Source organism: Amia ocellicauda, chromosome 6 (genome assembly GCF_036373705.1).
Source record: "Amia ocellicauda isolate fAmiCal2 chromosome 6, fAmiCal2.hap1, whole genome shotgun sequence".
In the NCBI taxonomy this organism is placed as follows: Eukaryota; Metazoa; Chordata; class Actinopteri; order Amiiformes; family Amiidae; genus Amia; species Amia ocellicauda.
In genome coordinates this window covers 28,190,271-28,209,565 of record NC_089855.1, presented here as the reverse complement: position 1 = coordinate 28,209,565, position 19,295 = coordinate 28,190,271, and the positions used below count along the sequence as shown (strand labels likewise).

The 19,295-nt window shown below is 37.9% G+C and overlaps 1 protein-coding gene across 1 annotated transcript in view; it reads right to left on the bottom strand.

Annotated features, from left to right (window-relative positions):
* Positions 1 to 2,077: 2,077 nt before the first annotated feature.
* The window catches only part of ubac2 (UBA domain containing 2), a 72,171-nt gene continuing 54,953 nt past the window's right edge, over positions 2,078 to 19,295 (bottom strand). The window contains exons 7-9 of the mRNA XM_066706757.1: positions 18,305 to 18,550; positions 5,145 to 5,267; positions 2,078 to 3,812 (exon numbers count right to left, since the gene is read on the bottom strand). Coding sequence (XP_066562854.1) covers positions 3,705 to 3,812; positions 5,145 to 5,267; positions 18,305 to 18,550 — 477 coding nt within the window. The 3' untranslated portion in view covers positions 2,078 to 3,704. The remainder of the gene's footprint in view (positions 3,813 to 5,144; positions 5,268 to 18,304; positions 18,551 to 19,295) is intronic.

Genomic DNA, 19,295 nt, shown 5'->3' with positions numbered 1-19,295 from the left:
CCACATCCCAAAGATGCTCTATTGGGTTGAGATCTGGTGACTGTGGGGGCCAGTTTAGTACAGTGAACTCATTGTCATGTTCAAGAAACCAATTTGAAATTATTCGACCTTTGTGACATGGTGCATTATCCTGCTGGAAGTAGCCATCAGAGGATGGGTACATGGTGGTCATAAAGGGATGGACATGGTCAGAAACAATGCTCAGGTAGGCCGTGGCATTTAAACGATGCCCAATTGGCACTAAGGGGCCTAAAGTGTGCCAAGAAAACATCTGCCACACCATTACACCACCACCACCAGCCTGCATAGTGGTAACAAGGCATGATGAATCCATGTTCTCATTCTGTTTACGCCAAATTCTGACTCTACCATCTGAATGTCTCAACAGAAATCGAGACTCATCAGACCAGGCAACATTTTTCCAGTCTTCAACTGTCCAATTTTGGTGAGCTTGTGCAAATTGTAGCCTCTTTTTCCTATTTGTAGTGGAGATGAGTGGTACCCGGTGGGGTCTTCTGCTGTTGTAGCCCATCCGCCTCAAGGTTGTACGTGTTGTGGCCTCACAAATGCTTTGCTGCATACCTCGGTTGTAACGAGTGGTTATTTCAGTCAAAGTTGCTCTTCTATCAGCTTGAATCAGTCGGCCCATTCTCCTCTGACCTCTAGCATCAACAAGGCATTTTCGCCCACAGGACTGCCGCATACTGGATGTTTTTCCCTTTTCACACCATTCTTTGTAAACCCTAGAAATGGTTGTGCGTGAAAATCCCAGTAACTGAGCAGATTGTGAAATACTCAGACCGGCCCGTCTGGCACCAACAACCATGCCACGCTCAAAATTGCTCAAATCACCTTTCTTTCCCATTCAGACATTCAGTTTGGAGTTCAGGAGATTGTCTTGACCAGGACCACACCCCTAAATGCATTGAAGCAACTGCCATGTGATTGGTTGGTTAGATAATTGCATTAATGAGAAACTGAACAGGTGTTCCTAATAATCCTTTAGGTGAGTGTATATCACATCTCACTATTAAGATTAGGACAATTCACAATAACTAGGAAACCCTCCACCACAAAGCAGAATTTAAATAGTGCATTATAATCAAAGAAAAAACGACAACAAAACTATTGTTTTCAATAGCAGTTTACATTAGATTTACAATGTATTGCCTCTCTACTAAAAATATATTAATTTGACAAGTAAATGTACCTTTTACTGTAGAAGTATTAAAAATATTTTTCTAACGCCAAGGACTTGAAGCTATTATCGTTTCATATTATTTTTTTATATTATTAATATTATTACCCACTTGATACCAGTTTTTTTTTAGTTTTGTTCACCCCCAGTATTTTATAATTACTGTTTGGGGTATTTACAGCTCCTTTTTAATACTGTAATTTATAAACCATGGCTTTTTTCCTGTTTGATCATCATATAGTGAAATAAGGTAACGATTTGTCATAGATTTTGTATAAGAATTTCTCTTTAATGACTACAAAAAACAAACAAACAAAAACTAACCAAAAGGTGTCCAGCATAAACAGGATATTCCACTTTACCACTTTACCAGTGCAGTTAAGTGCAGCTTTAATACAAACTTTCTGATCTCTGTGTCTAACCAGATCCAGATTCAATTAAGAATCACTAATTCCAATATATCAGCTGATGGTGGCTCTCATTCTGACTCATTTTGCCACTTATTTGCACTTTAATGTCATCGCCAGCTATTTTAGACCTGCTAAATCCAAGAACAGGGGTGAAGAACTTTGTGCTTTCCAAAAATTCAGCTGTGCAAATCACCGTGCTTCACAGAGGGGCAATACACACCCCTTGATTTTCCAGCACGGCTCCATGAGAACACCTTGGCTGATGCAGCAGGACACCTGATCCCCTTCAGCGATAAGCTCCTATTTGTCTTGTCCGTACACTGAAAGTACAGGCCTATAATTCTCTATACTCAGGGATCTGTCTCACATCTGTAGTTTCCACTCCAGCATGTGTTTGCTGCTGCAAGGCATGATGCACCAGGACTCCAGCAGCTTTTGTGACAGAGGTCATTTCAAAGACAAGATGGACTTGGATGAGAGGTAGGTTTTATTAAAGCATTTACCATCGTATGTGTTTACAGCACAGTGCTCAACATACAAAAGAAGACCAACAGAATTCAGCATTTGCATATATATATAAATCGCGGCTGCACATTTATACACAGTGTGTGATTAATTTGGGAAACCACTGGCAGCCAACAACAGAGAAATCAGTTGTTTTCCTTTCCTCATATATACATTTTTTTATATGGTTGGAAACCATTAAGAAATGTAGAAACTACTTATCCATCAAAAGTGCAATAACATTTGTGTCCTGCCAGTTTAATCATAAAAGATCTTCAAGCAGACTTCAGCAAATTCTAACATGGAAACCAGTTACTTTGTATTGAGGCATTGGTTTTCCTGTGCTTAATCTCACCACAGCAAACTGACACTCTGCCGCTGAGGATGCGTTTATGTCTTTTCAGTAAAAACAGCAAACTAAGCACAACAGAACATTCCAGTTCTGAAAGCAAATACGAAAGTGTCACATGTGAATTTAAGATACATCAAATAGGTTTCTGTGTGGAAGAAAAAACCTATTCAACCTTAAAATCCCAAATATTTACAACACTTTCTCACTCCAGTTTGACAAAGAACATCATAGGACATCTAGGTTCAGGTGAGTTTATAAATAGATCAATTACAAATAATTAATTTTCTCATAAGATGTAAATACATTTAGTACAATATTATTAACTGTGGAGGTGTTATGACATTACTTCAGATAGCTTTTATTCTATGGTGATATACATTGAAAAAATCTGCAAATAAACCCTTCACACACACATACAGACTGTACACCATAAATACAAACCTATGGTATACTCTGTACAGTAGGAAAGCATATATAGAAAGTACACAAAATATAAATTGTCCCTTTTATTCAAGAACGTATTGTCAACTTGTTTAATTTAAAGAGAACAATGTAAACCCCAGCAACCTATTTAAACAATACTTTATTAAATTATTGAGAAAAAAGTTTGCAGGATTTATATTAAAAATGTGCAATTAGTAATCTTATGAATAAACCCCAAATCAAAACAACATTACCACATACAGTATGCAATAAAATAAAAGCAGAATGGTGGTAATGCGTTTAATTGAAAATGACACACCATATTTAATTTTGGAGGTGAATGTATTTCTACACACTCACTCATATTACTCCAAATATTTGGACAAAAAAGAATACCAGTTTAGTTTCTCTTACTGGACTGGGCGACTTAAAAATGTGACATGCCTCAAAGCATTACCATTAAGGATTTCAGTTGCATTTTAAGACTGCAGTTCATTGAACAAATTATACAGCTTGTTTAAAATAAACACTCCAACACCTGGCCACAAGTTATTCCTTCATCCTCGTGTTCAGCTTCCATGACAGAAATGCAATAATAAATCAACCGACCCCTCAACATACTTTGTCTGCCTAAACAAAGCTTCCTTTGATACCATTTTATATGAAGCCAGCAACTGATTTGAGCATTACACTTTTTAGATTTACTTACTGATTTTCCTATTTATATCCAGCGGGCAAAATCCCAAACCAGTTCGTAGAAAATTACTTCCTTCAAGCTGGCCACAATGCAGACTAGTCCATGTATTTTCGGCTACTCTCAGTGCTGTAGTAGGAAATTAGTAGCCATGTTGATATCATTATTCGAAGCTCTTAAAGCTTCCATAGCATCTACTCTGGAAAAGCCCATCTCCATTAGTCGAGCTACCTGCAATCCAGACCGCAGAATAAAACAATATTAAGACACATTCAGATGCATTGGTTTTTTTCTCTGCAAGGCATCTTAATCAAATATATTTTCAGAGACAATTTAGTCCTGGGTAGAAACTTCAATTAATGAATAAAATCTTACATAGTTTTATTATCATGGTTTAAAGGCCTCATTCGTAAGTCAGTTTGTATTTTTAACTGCCACCAGAGGGCGACTGTGCTCTAATTCATTGCAATGCAGCCAGGGATAAACGAATACCCATTGTGTTATTAAATAGTGGCATATTTTAATAGCCTTATATTATGCTGTGCTAACTATGAACACTAAAAAATAAAGTAAGCACAATTGTCCACAAAACAGAGCACTAAACTGATACACACAGCAAAGTTTAATAATATACAGACAGCTGAGCATGATAGAATGTCACACTTTCAAAACGCAGGCAGTTTTGAAGATTCTCTCATTAATATTTCAATTATAATTAGTTTTAAAACAGTATCTTATGTTGAATGCAGAGATTACTCTAGCTGTAAAGGAATTATACTCGAAACAGCAGTTTACATTTGACAAAAAGGAAAAACAAAATACAAATGGAAAAATTATTCATGTTAGTTCTGTGCGTCACTCTCAGGTCATGCTTAGGATATAATGTGTGCGTCTACACCAGCACATAGTAGAACTATGAATAGAGAAGTATGGGAGTGTCTGATTACTATTTCTGTGCAACTTCTGAGACCACGCCAAAGTTACACACAGACAGATGACAAAGACTCAAAGCAACGTGTTCCAATGACACTGTATTCATCCTTGAGTTAAAACTACAATAATAATAAGCTAAATCTTCAAATTAATTATTTAAAAAATATTCTTGCTTTTAGCCTGTCAAGCCTCTACAGATTTTAACATGATTTATTGTCCAAAAAACTAAATGCTTCAAAAATCTGTCTGCCATTGCACTGCATCTTAGGAGCTGTGCTGAGTTGCAACACACACCTTACCATAAACAGCATTCTGATGTTAATGATATGATCATTATTTTTATAGCATTTATCCTATTCAGGGACATTTTCCACCCTTACTTATAGTACTAAGTGGCATCTCATGGTAGGGTGTTAAAATGCATCTTACATCTTGTGGGAGGACTGGAAAATTGTACAACATCTGGGTGTGCTTCCTTTAATATGTGTCATAATGATGCTCAGATAAAAAAGCATCTAATCCAGGTGTTAACAAGGTACTTTTGGATGTGTGCATTCAGATGGAAGTCCTAATTACAGCTACTACAGAAATTAAGCTGTGACCCTTAAATACACATCAGGGCATGCTCACCTGTTCCTCTGACACTTCCTGTAGGTTATTCGGGGGGCCCTGCTGGGCAGGCTGTGCTTGGTTATTGGCAGGACGTCTATGTCGCAGTGAAGGGAAAAACCTAGTCCAGTTCATCAGCCCCCCCTGGGAAATAAAGGACATTCTTTAGCACTGAAACTACTATGCAAATATGGAAATGTCCATTATACTCTTGTACCTTTTCCAATAAATAAGTAAAGCAGCAAAATCCTGTTATTATACAGTATAATAAAAGTATGGAGGCCTGGTCACATGGTCACCTATGACATCAGATTTGAGACGTTGGGCTTTTAACGGGTGAGCCATTTGAAATCTCCCACGTGCAGTTTTAACCTATTTTATGAAACTACACATAACTTACAATTAGCTATGAAAAAAACATTTGTGACGTTCTGAAAATAGTGATAGAGAGTAGTAGAAGTTTACTTAAAGGCTGTGCGTCACCTCCCAGTTTCAATTCTGCAAACTCTACAGCCTAAATAGTATCCTACTGTTAGTCAGTGCTAAGCATTTCACTGCCAGAATTAAAGTATTAATTTGGAAATAGTCTGGTTACATTAAAAAATAAGTGCAGAAATCTAATTTGAAAAATGTTTCAGAGCTCTATACTCAATAAAATACATTACTCATTTCTAAAAAGCAGTAAAGCAGTAAAGCAAAGACTAATTTATCAGAAAAATAATTAAAAACTGTGCAAGTGTTGATCATAAGTCCACAGCTATATTTTAGAAGGCAAAACGTAATACAAATTACAAACACAAACACAAGGAACATTCAGAACTCAGACTTTTAAGAAAATACGAAAAACAACAGCCTTTTCCTTTCCTAACTCTATGATAACTCAGTCAGGAATAATGTGATGTAATAAAATAGCGTTGTACTTTGTGCAGAGGTGAGACATAGAACCTGTAACATTCACAACATATGTGTGACAAATTCAAGTCATGAGCAAAAACAACCCCATAACATGATGCTGCCAACACCTTTCTTTACAGGAAGGATGGCGTTCTTTGGGTGATGCACTGTGTTGGGTTTGTGCATTTAGGGAATTTTAGTTTAGTCAGACCACAAAACGTCTTGCCACATGGCTTCAAATGGAATTCAAGATGGACTTTCTTGAGTACCATACAGGCCAGATTTGTGGGGTGCTTGGGATATTGATGTGAAATGCACACTTTGACCAGTCTTGGAAATAAAAGCCTGTAGCTCTTGCAAAGTTGCCATTGGCATCTTGGACGCCTCTCTGATGAGTCTCCTTCTTGCTTAGTCATCCAGTTTGGAGGGCCGGCCTGATCTAGGCAGGGTTTTGGTGGTGCCATAACATATCTTCTACTTCTTAACAATCTTGTCTGTGCTCCAAGGGATATGCAAGGCCTTTGATATTTTTTATACCCTTCCCCTGATCTGTGCCTTTCAAAAACTTTGTCCCATAATTATTTTGAACACTCCTTGGTGCTCATGATTGAGTCTTTGCTTTGAAATGCAGTACCCAGCAAATTTAGGAATTTACCTAAAATGAACACTGTGCAGGCCACTTAAAGGGGAACTCCATCGAAAATCCGTATTTTCTCAGGTTATTCTATAAGTAGAAACATATTCTGTGGAGTGAGTTTTCCATGTCAAGCTCATTCTATGTACCAGAAATCAGGGGTATGGTCACTTATCGACCTAGCTGTTTCAGTTTATATTTTTAATCATCTACAAATGTCTAGAATATGTCTTTTACTTGGAAGCTGTGGGGTAGGATGTGTAGATAAGTGACAAAAACCTAAAACTATTTTAATTCCAGGCTATAAGGCAACAAAAGGTGAACATATTGAAAGGTGGTTTTGACTATCTATAGGAACTGCATATCTACGTAGAAAAAAAATCCTAAAATTGATAATAAATCCCCTTCCCTTTACTCCAGACAGCTGTTGCACAATTGCATTAATAGTAATGCTGATCTATAAGTTTCTTGAAGTTGCTTGAAGAGCATGGTTCGGTGGTTTACCTCAAATATCTATTTTAACAGTGCTGCTCTTTGGAAATTACAAGCATGACCTACATAAAAAAAAAAATGGAAATTTAGTTATACTGAAACTAGCAGTGGCTGCACCACAAGGAAAACAGATTTTCAGATTAATATAAAACCACGTTTAGACATTGCAGTTGGATTTTAATGCAAGGGAGTACAATTAATGACCGTACACTAAGTATTATTAATAAATTATTGAAAAGACAACCTAGAGCAGTAGGTTGACTCCACAATGTCAGCATTCATACAATGTGGGAAGATTTTATAACGTTTAACATTAGTCAGATACATTTTTGAGGTACTCACAACCATAAATTAAACTTACAATATCAGTGTTATGTTTAAAGTTGTGCTAAATGTTGTGTAAGAAGTGACAGCTCTGAGACAGCTGTTTCCAGTAAAACATGTCTCGAGAGCCGAAGTCCTTGCACCGTACACCGTAATCAATGATGTATCAAACGTACTGTTCTTCCAACATAACTACTTAATACCCACACTGTAGAACTGTGTGTTACTGTAACTCACTGCAGCACTGTAACTCTGTAACACTGTAACTGACATAACAGTCAGCCTAAACAATTTCAACAGAGCTGGACTGGAGGACATAAGTATGATTTAGGACTAAGATAGGAAGCATTTCTTTACAAAGGGAGTGTGAGAGTATGTAATAAAATACTACACCACACTGAGGTGAAGGTAAAGACATGGCTACTCCAGGTTCTTACGGTAAACAGTTGGGAGTAGCTAGATGAGAAAGTGGTTTAATGGTCTCATATCATTTTCTGATCTAATGATCTCACTCAGTTTGTGCCTGAGGTGCAAGACATTTTCAAAATCTTTCTGACTCTTTGAAGGAACATGAAGATAATGTGGTAAATATTTAAAAGTTTTTTTCTTATTTGTCTTGACATTTTAGTCATCAAAAAAAAAAAAAAACACAAACAGATAAGCCTCCTTTGTGGTCTGTGAGCCATCGATCTCTCTGTCTCATTCCACACAAAAGTCAATTCAAAAGTTCCAGCTCAAACCTTGAGCACATTTCATTTTGTGTCAGCAGAGGGTCTGAGGGAATCAGCTGAGGCCATGATTAAGCAGACTGTTACTGCAGACCACATTATAGGGCACATGTCTAATTCTAGGTAAATGGGTGATTTTATTAAGAAGCTCCTTCTTTTTATATACACACATTGTCAAAACTTCAGCAACACAGCAGGCATTTTCCCCCTAACTATTGAGGATGCAGTGTGAGTCGATTAATCTGTATTACTACGAAAGAGGCTTGCACAACCTTTTATTCCCCCCCTCCTTTCTTCCTGCTGAGAACAACATGTGCATGGTATACACTGCAACACTGAGAGAGAGAGAGAGAGAAAAAGACTCTCTGGGAATGTTGCAGGCAGGAACAACGTAATGTGAAGTCTCTAGGATATTAAGGGTCGTTCATTTTCACACATACAAGCACCCACAATCTGCTAGGACCCAGATGATTCAGAGCTTCTTGGTCCTGAAAGCTACCGCTACAGTGTATGCAGGTGTCTAGATTTTAACCTGATTGAGCATTTACGTAACAAGGTGGGTAGACACAAGCCAACTAAAGCCACTAACATCCATGATGGGCTGTTGTTGTTTTTTTGTCTGTGAATGCCTATCTTTGAGATAAAAGTAACTGCCTGTCGTGTACCATGTGACACATTAGACCCCTGATGCTCAGACTCTCTTGGTAAAAACCCTGCATACAAACTATAAAATGATGCCACAGGGAAAACCTTCAGAATGAGCCTAACTGTCACATTATTTTCAATCATGGGCTGTTTTTCCTCAAGTGTTTCACCTATGTAAAAATAATAAAAGAACACCACTTTTGAGGCAATGCAAATTATGCTTTGCACACAGTTCCAATTAAAGATAATAAATACAAAATAAATAATATAAAGCTATACAATGTCAGTCTTTCTGGTGTACATCTTCATGGTTGTCTAGCTATAGGGCCGCCTGTTCATAGGTCAAACTATTGCAATTGCAAAATACTCAAAAAACACTGAAGTTCTTCTTCGTACTGCTTTCAGTGTGTAACCCTGAGAACAAACCTAGCACTTGGTATTTCCTAATAATGTCAAGAATCATGACACATTTCCTTCTGTCTAGAAATATGCAGCAATGCCCAGCAGGATTTTAGATAAAAACAAAAAAACAACATCAACCAACAAAGAATGAGCAATGACTTTCAGTAATATGATGAGTGTGTTTAACATACACTCACCTAAAGGATTATTAGGAACACCATACTAATACTGTGTTTGACCCCCTTTCGCCTTCAGAACTGCCTTAATTCTACGTGGCATTGATTCAACAAGGTGCTGAAAGCATTCTTTAGAAATGTTGGCCCATATTGATAGGATAGCATCTTGCAGTTGATGGAGATTTGTGGGATGCACATCCAGGGCACGAAGCTCCCGTTCCACCACATCCCAAAGATGCTCTATTGGGTTGAGATCTGGTGACTGTGGGGGCCAGTTTAGTACAGTGAACTCATTGTCATGTTCAAGAAACCAATTTGAAATGATTCGACCTTTGTGACTTGGTGCATTATCCTGCTGAAAGTAGCCATCAGAGGATGGGTACATGGTGGTCATAAAGGGATGGACATGGTCAGAAACAATGCTCAGGTAGGCCGTGGCATTTAAACGATGCCCAATTGGCACTAAGGGGCCTAAAGTGTGCCAAGAAAACATCCCCCACACCATTACACCACCACCACCAGCCTGCACAGTGGTAACAAGGCATGATGGATCCATGTTCTCATTCTGTTTACGCCAAATTCTGACTCTACCATCTGAATGTCTCAACAGAAATCGAGACTCATCAGACCAGGCAACATTTTTCCAGTCTTCAACTGTCCAATTTTGGTGAGCTTGTGCAAATTGTAGCCTCTTTTTCCTATTTGTAGTGGAGATGAGTGGTACCCGGTGGGGTCTTCTGCTGTTGTAGCCCATCCACCTCAAGGTTGTACGTGTTGTGGCTTCACAAATGCTTTGCTGCATACCTCGGTTGTAACGAGTGGTTATTTCAGTCAAAGTTGCTCTTCTATCAGCTTGAATCAGTCGGCCCATTCTCCTCTGACCTCTAGCATCAACAAGGCATTTTCGCCCACAGGACTGCCGCATACTGGATGTTTTTCCCTTTTCACACCATTCTTTGTAAACCCTAGAAATGGTTGTGCGTGAAAATCCCAGTAACTGAGCAGATTGTGAAATACTCAGACCGGCCCGTCTGGCACCAACAACCATGCCACGCTCAAAATTGCTTAAATCGCCTTTCTTTCCCATTCAGACATTCAGTTTGGAGTTCAGGAGATTGTCTTGACCAGGACCACACCCCTAAATGCATTGAAGCAACTGCCATGTGATTGGTTGGTTAGATAATTGCATTAATGAGAAATTGAACAGGTGTTCCTAATAATAATTTAGGTGAGTGTATATTTATCCTAATTTATCTACCATAAAGCCAAGCAGTCATTTCTAATATGTATATATCTTTTTGGAGGAAAAAAAGGTATAACTGAATAAAATGGACTTGGGTAAGTGAATTGCAATTCAGAGGAATCACTTCAAACACCATTTAGCATATTGTGGCAAGTATTGTCCTGGGAGAGTATTTTTTCACAATTGTTCAAATATTGTTCAAATATATAGGAGAAAGCAACGTATATTTTACGAAAAACCAAAATCTTTAGCGGTTTTAAAGTTCATGCTCTAAATTAAACTACTGGCATCTGTGAGTCAATGATCATATTTTCTATCACCCCCACCCTATGGTTTCTATGAAAGTCACATTTTTATAATTCTAATTTTCATAACATGTACAGAATTATGCCTCAGGGGTTCTGTGTTGATTGTTTTAAAGTGACTCAGGCTGTTTCCTGTTGTTTTACACACCAGATCCTGTAGTTTAACAGTGAAATTATTTGTTTGTGGAAATATGGGAAATGGAGACACAATGGACATATTATAGCTGCTATGAACTGGATTTGACCTTTTCAAATTTTTTTCAGTTAAGTCACTTAGTGATTTAGGGATTTTATTTTAAATTCAAACATAATGCTTGAATGTGTGCTCTGCACTGTTTTTGAGCGTTCCAAATGCCAACTATAAAAAAAACCCCAACTAGCTTATGTTACAAATACACCACATCCTTGTTATATCGCTGGTGTTGGAGTACAATAAAATACATTTTTAAATGGTGTACAATTGTTTTACAGACAAGAATGTGTCATCACTATATACAGTGGAGTATGGAAAACGGTTAAAGTAGCAAACTGCACCGACCACCTACACTACAGGTAACAGTGGCAGGCACATCTATAAAACTATAAAAACAAATATTCAATTTTCGAGCCAAACCCCCATGCGTGATAGATCAGATTCAGCGGAATAGCAGTGGCTGAACGAGGGTGTGGTGTATTATAGTAGGAGTAAGAGTGTAGGCTGAGCCCTATAATCCTCAAAACATTGATTGTGTTATCAGTGAAAGCTCCACTAATGCTTCCCACGCTGCAGTAACCGCCGTGGATTCGCTGTGAAAGACGTCCACATCCTTTTGTGTTAGTAGAGGAGATGCTGATAAACAATAGATCATTGCAGATTTAGAGGGTATAAAATAAAATGCATATAACATTTATATAAAGTGAGAGAATATAACAGCTTACTTTTTGTCACTGTTATGTGTAGATAAATGTTTATAGTCATGCTGTTCCCTAAGTACTATTGTGCATGAGTAGAGTATTGCTAAAACAAATAAGTTGCCTTGGAAAAAGTTCTCTGCTAAATTATTATTAAATGTAAATCAATAAATAGTGTACTCTAGTATTAGTGCTGGCTACTTTTGGCTTAATCTCTACAGACCCAGGATATAGACTTGATTCACATAAACTAGTAGTTTATGTTGATTATTTTTAAATCTGAAACGTTAACTGGTACTCTTATAAATTAGTATTTTTCTATGTATAATATTTTCCCTAATCCATATATCCTCTGTCAATGATACTTTATAATTACAATCATCTCTGTGCTATCTCATAAGCTTTGTACACTATAGAGGAGTGTAATCCACTCTCTGTACTTGCCACATTTGTTTTCTTCTTTTGTCCTTAATACACAGCCTCTATTGTGAAGTATGACATCACTGGGGTCCAGGACTGTTTCGTCTCAGACATCAGCAGCCCCACGTTCTAACATTAATGTCTCCCATGACTAGAGGCACGAGGTTATTCTCAAAGGAAGTGTCTGGAATTAGCTATCAGTCTGGGGCTTTCATATATCTATAATAAAGGGCAAAATTTGTCACTATAAAGGACAATTGTACCATCTTAGCACTGGACTATTAGAATCAGTCACCACCACAAACGTTGTGCCCTCTGGACTCTGGTTTGTTATATAGTGTATATTTAATTAAAAGGGCAGGATCATAGGACACGAGTTGTACTAGAGATAGAAATAAAATTGGTGACTACAGAATATTTAATATGAATTACGGTAAAATTTTATAAATAGGAGACACAAATAGCAACAATAGTAACATCAACTGCATCCGTTAAGAGGAAAACCCTGGCGCAAGCACATGTTCACATTTCCTTCAGTGGAGAAAAGATTAATCCAAGGGCATGATTTAACATGGGTCTCCACAAGGAATTACAAAGGTGTTTTGCTATTAGTCAGAATGTCAACCCATATGTGTTATGGTCCATTGTTTGCCTTTTTACACATTTTTAAAAAGGATGATAAAAACAACCTTTTGTTTTATGTGAATCCCTGCAAAGATGCACACATTGGGTAGCAATGAAAAAAAAATTCTAAGAAAAACCTTCACTTATTATTTTCCTTTTCTAAAGCCTTAACTAACGAGTCCAGTGAAGTGAATGCAATTTGATCCAAGCAGCTAAAATGTCTCAGTTCTAATTACATTTCGTAGGTTTTCCGTGTATGATCAAAGTTTCCGCTTTGTGAACTTCAGTGAAAGTACCTGTTGAAATCAGCTCAGATTATTATCTTTGCCATCTGCTCTCTATTTCCTACTGAGGCTAAAGGGATTGATCAGTTTCAATCTTTCATTCTAACTCAGGCCTGACATAAATCTAATGGTCTTTGTCTGGATCTTCTTGGCTCTCCATTTTAGTTAAGGTGCGTCTTTGCAATAAATCAAAAATCGCCTAATTTCTTAGCATGCAGGATTACATTTTCTTTAGGTTCAGGGTTTTGTGTATCTGAACTATCTTCCCTTACCAGCCTTACACTGTTATGGCTTTAGTGAGAATTATTGTATGAGAGAGAAAAAAAAATTCAAAGCTAAATAGTATATTTCCATAATAGTAGTAAAAGTATGTGCAGTTTGATTACTGTTTTGCTTTCTGGAATTCTGGAACATGTAATGACGATTAATTATACAGCAGGCAACGTCTTCCAGCAGTCTATGTAGGAGGCTGTGTGAAGTCAATCTCAGGAGGAACCCCACAAGATTTTAACCCTGGTGCAATAGCACGTAGAGTGAGATAATGGTTTCAGAGGGAGGCGTGTTAGGTGCCGCCGTTGTGTGACAACACAGATTCTACTCATAATCTAATTAATGCAATTGAATGGCTCAGCTTCAGCTAACATAGTGCTCCAGAACATGATAAGGCCAATGAACATCACATAATCATAATATCAATGAGTACATTTTAAATTAAACACTGTCCAATAAACCTTTCAACTCATCATCACCTTGTTCATATCAATTCTGATGAACGTGTGGCATTGTTTTTAAAACTGCTCTCAAATGATGCAATCTCTCCTCAATGCCTATCTCTCTCAAATAGTTTACTTTCACTTCCGGAAATGTTAAGATTTCATAATTCTAGGCAACGGTCATTTTGTTAAAGAAAACGAGAAGTGAAGAAAAACTCTAGACCCTCCAGTAACTAATATAGTACACTAACTATACATTTTTTGTATGTAATTTAGTAGAGCTTGAGTGACCATGTGCTAATTAATGAATGTGCCAATATTCCAGTTTCACTTTAATAGGAATCTGACCATTTCAGTGACATGTCAAAACAGGGTTAATCACCTCCACTAAGTCTAATGATAAAGGTTAATGTATTTGAAGGCAATTGTTTAGATACAGAAATGTTCACATAATCACCAATCATTAGGAAAACACCAAATGTTTTTGCGCACATTAAGAGCATTGTAGATGGTTACTGTATTTTATGAGCAGGCTATACTGAATAGACAGTAACCCAGAATTAAACATTACAATTGTTTAATATTTCCTTTCTTTTGCATAAGTTTTCCTATTCACAATTCTTTCATGAAACAGCTGCGGTGGGATATGACTGCATTGGACACACTGGCACACTGACATTCCTCTTTCAAGTGCCTTACACGATGCTGATTTTTTTTGGTGCAGACCAAGACCAGTATCCTTCCTGATAGCAAGTGGCAATACTGACGCATCTTAATAAGAGTATAATAGTGTTATGTAAACAATGGAACACAATGGAGGACAACACCAAACACAAGATGAACCATATATATATTTTTTCTTTTCACAATGAAAACGTTTTTTTCCCATAAAAGTGTGGAGTGTGGTGGGTAGATAAGTGGGAAAAAAAAATCCTCATTCAAATGTATGAAACTCTGAGGCACTGGACTCTGGAAAATGTGAAAAAATCCCAGGGGGTTATAGACTTTCTATAGGCACTGTACACTCACCTAAAGGATTATTAGGAACACCTGTTCAATTTCTCATTAATGCAATTATCTAACCAACCAATCACATGGCAGTTGCTTCAATGCATTTAGGGGTGTGGTCCTGGTCAAGACAATCTCCTGAACTCCAAACTGAATGTCTGAATGGGAAAGAAAGGTGATTTAAGCAATTTTGAGCGTGGCATGGTTGTTGGTGCCAGACGGGCCGGTCTGAGTATTTCACAATCTGCTCAGTTACTGGGATTTTCACGCACAACCATTTCTAGGGTTTACAAAGAATGGTGTGAAAAGGGAAAAACATCCAGTATGCGGCAGTCCTGTGGGCGAAAATGCCTTGTTGATGCTAGAGGTCAGAGGAGAATGGGCCGACTGATTCAAGCTGATAGAAGAGCAACTTTGACTGAAATAACCACTCGTTACAACCGAGGTATGCAGCAAAGCATTTGTGAGGCCACAACACGTACAACCTTGAGGCGGATGGGCTACAACAGCAGAAGACCCCACCGGGTACCACTCATCTCCACTACAAATAGGAAAAAGAGGCTACAATTTGCACAAGCTCACCAAAATTGGACAGTTGAAGACTGGAAAAATGTTGCCTGGTCTGATGAGTCTCGATTTCTGTTGAGACATTCAGATGGTAGAGTCAGAATGAGAATGAGAACATGGATCCATCATGCCTTGTTACCACTGTGCAGGCTGGTGGTGGTGGTGTAATGGTGTGGGGGATGTTTTCTTGGCACACTTTAGGCCCCTTAGTGCCAATTGGGCATCGTTTACATGCCACGGCCTACCTGAGCATTGTTTCTGACCATGTCCATCCCTTTATGACCACCATGTACCCATCCTCTGATGGCTACTTCCAGCAGGATAATGCACCATGTCACAAAGGTCGAATCATTTCAAATTGGTTTCTTGAACATGACAATGAGTTCACTGTACTAAACTGGCCCCCACAGTCACCAGATCTCAACCCAATAGAGCATCTTTGGGATGTGGTGGAACGGGAGCTTCGTGCCCTGGATGTGCATCCCACAAATCTCCATCAACTGCAAGATGCTATCCTATCAATATGGGCCAACATTTCTAAAGAATGCTTTCAGCACCTTGTTGAATCAATTCCACCTAGAATTAAGGCAGTTCTGAAGGCGAAAGGGGGTCAAACACAGTATTAGTATGGTGTTCCTAATAATCCTTTAGGTGAGTGTATATAGTAGTGTTTATTGAGTAATTTGAATTAAAGTGTGTTTCTCTTCTTAAATCAGAACTGCACAGCAATAGATGTCCTATGGTCAAGACTTCATGCGAAAAACTTGATCAGGTGAAAAATATTCCTAACCATTCCACGTAAACTATGCTATTTGACCGCAAAAAAACACATTTAGCAAACTGTATCCATTTTGAACAAAGGACAGTGCTGAGCATAGGCTGCGTATCCAGGGCTCCCTGTTGGGGGACCAATGGCCGAGTTCTTTGAGAACTGAAACTCTTTTTCAAACATGGTTAAAATATATATATATATATATATATAGTGATCAGTTCCTGTTTCTTCTTGAAGTAATGGGTGGCTGAATGTAAAGAACTGTACTGTATAATATTGTTTAACATTTTTATAATTATTGATGTGATATTCTAAAATGTGGTCATCTAGAGAAGGTGGTAGCTAAGTGCACTCTAATTTACCCCCAAACTGAATTTAGTAAGATGCATGTTGATATGACTTGCTGGAACTGTAATATTCAATTTTCAAGCAAGTTGTGCTGACGTTTTCTTCGGATACAGCCTAAACCCAGCAAACTTACCGAGTATGGCTTTGAAAGAAGAAACCGAATATAACGTGGTTATATACAATAGTTCTACACATTCTTGTTAATTACCAAGTAAGAGGAGGAAGATAAAGGATAAACCTCAAACTGTTAAACATGAGTGACCAACAGCATTGCTAAATTGCCACAAAAACAAATATGGTCAGCTGGGTTTTAAAATGAATCAATATCACATTGTACTGACCATTTTTGATGGAGTTACTCTCTCTAACAAGTCCATCAAATCTAATCTAATTTATTAGTGGTCTTTAAATGCAGACATTATATTAATTTCTCAGTAGTTTTATGTCTGTATATGTTCTTTCCAGACCAGAGTAAAACACTTAATTATTGAAACATTGGTGCCCTTATGAAATCAGCTTTGTAACTACTATTGGCAATTAACGTATATCTTTTATGAAGGTTTTTGTTATTTATCTAGTTTTTAAGCACTCACGAATATTATCTAATGGTACTTTGATGACTAGCCAATTAATACAACTGCTTCTGGTTCACCTCTCATGCTGAAATATGAATCTATTAATACTGTAAGGATGAACATTTTCCTAAACTATTCCACTCCACTATGACTTGCCACTGTTTCAAACTGTGGGCTCGGCCAAATCAAAACTTTGACCTAGCCACGATACATAAATTACAAACTTCTACCCTATTGGGCTCCATAAGTAGTAGAAATTGGCTTCTGACAATAATTTAAAAGGTGACAGGACACAGGTTTGCTGCTTGGAAGGTTTTAATTTGGTTTAACCCCTTTGTCTCTGTATGGTGACTATAATTGCTTTGTACGTCTCAACAACAACAACAGTATGACTTTTTAGCTACTAGTACACTAGCTTCTGCTGTTGAAGGAAGAGGAATAAACTGTTCAATATATATATTTTTTCCCATTCTGCTATGCTTAATTTTCTGACCCACTACTCAGATTCTGTGTCTTGCATTATCTATAGCTTCCTTGTGGTTTATTTTTCAAGCTGTCATTTGCCTCCTTTGTTATTTTCTCTTTCAAGTGTTCTTTTCAAAGACATTTTGTCAGATTCGATTTCTTTGGGGTTTCTTATACTTATTTCTATGAAGTGGAAAAGCATTTCAAATTGAAATGTGCTCCTGCAGGAGTGAATTTGCATTCGAACAGTTAGAAAATCAAAAGAAAACTTCAGAAAAGCAGAGCAAATTCGCAGGTTTTCCACAAATGTGAATGTGATTCTTGAGATGACCCAGTTGTGCAATGAACTGCTGGCAAGAATTAAGGAGGAACATTCTTTCCAATAATTTGTTGTCAAACAAAGGGAAAAAATACTATTTGATCTTAGTGTAGTTTCCTTTGCAGAGTAAGTAGGTTTGGACACTTTGGTCAACACAGTTTTAGTGTAACTCTGTTTGTGTAAATGTGGTAGCAGTGGGTTCTGCTTTTACTACAGTTATCATAAGACTGTTGACTCTTTGGTCTAGTCTGGTGACTTTAGACCAAACTTTTGGCAGAAACTTACTAATGAAGCATTGGGTAAGACAATTGCCTGGAGCTGTGTTTGTCCTCTTTCACCTGCAGTATGATACCTGTGGCTGTGGGTTTCTCCTCATGTGAGTGAACTGGGATAGAAGCATCTGCTGGTCCAGTCTGTCCATTCTCTGTTGCCTCTGGATGTCCAGTGTGGCTCCCATTCCCAGCACCGCCTCATGGGTGGGCTCTGCGGTTGAGAACAGGGGCTCCAACAGGAAGGAACCACAATGTGCGAGCCAGCCTGGCACAAAGACAACACGCTGCATGTGAAGAACATTGTGGTGGTAAAGCAAGCCAGAAACCTGCGGAAAAGAATCACAAGAAGCAGGTCAAAGACCACAATTGTACTGGACAATGACAGGAATAAAACAATATCTCTATTTATAAACATTGGTAATAAACTGGATTAGCATTATGGAATCCTATTTAACAAACAGGAAAATGTTGATTGATACTTGTGTGTGTTTTAGCATTCAAATGTGTCACCCACTTTCAATGCTAACCTGTTTTTATTTGTTGCAAGCAGTACATGATAAGATAAAACTTGCATGAGTCCCCAGAATAGACGTAATTGCAGGCACTATCATGTCACAACAGATGAGGAAAGACTGCCACAAACTTTGCTGATTGTAATTGGAATAACACAAGAGAAGGACTAAAAATACTGATACAAAGGCCTCACTTAGAATGGGTTCCTTGAAGAACAATTGCGGGAAGACAATTAAACAACACAACAGATAATTTAGACTAAAATCCTAAAATAGTGCCATAAAATAAAAATGTGAGTGCATGCCCTTAAAAGGAGCTGAAACGAAAAAGGCAGCCAAGGATTCTTTGTGGCTACCATACACTTTTAACCAAAACCAATGCCTGAATGTAGTGTGAGTGCCATTCCATTTGGTGAGGAGTGGCTGTTGAATCAAATCCAGGTGTAGAGCATGATAGCCCTGTGGCATGTATGCAGGAGGAGAGAGTTAGACCAATTCCCCACACCAGCAGCTGTGTGCGGAGGCCTTACCAAACCCCTTCCTCCAGCCATGGTGTTTC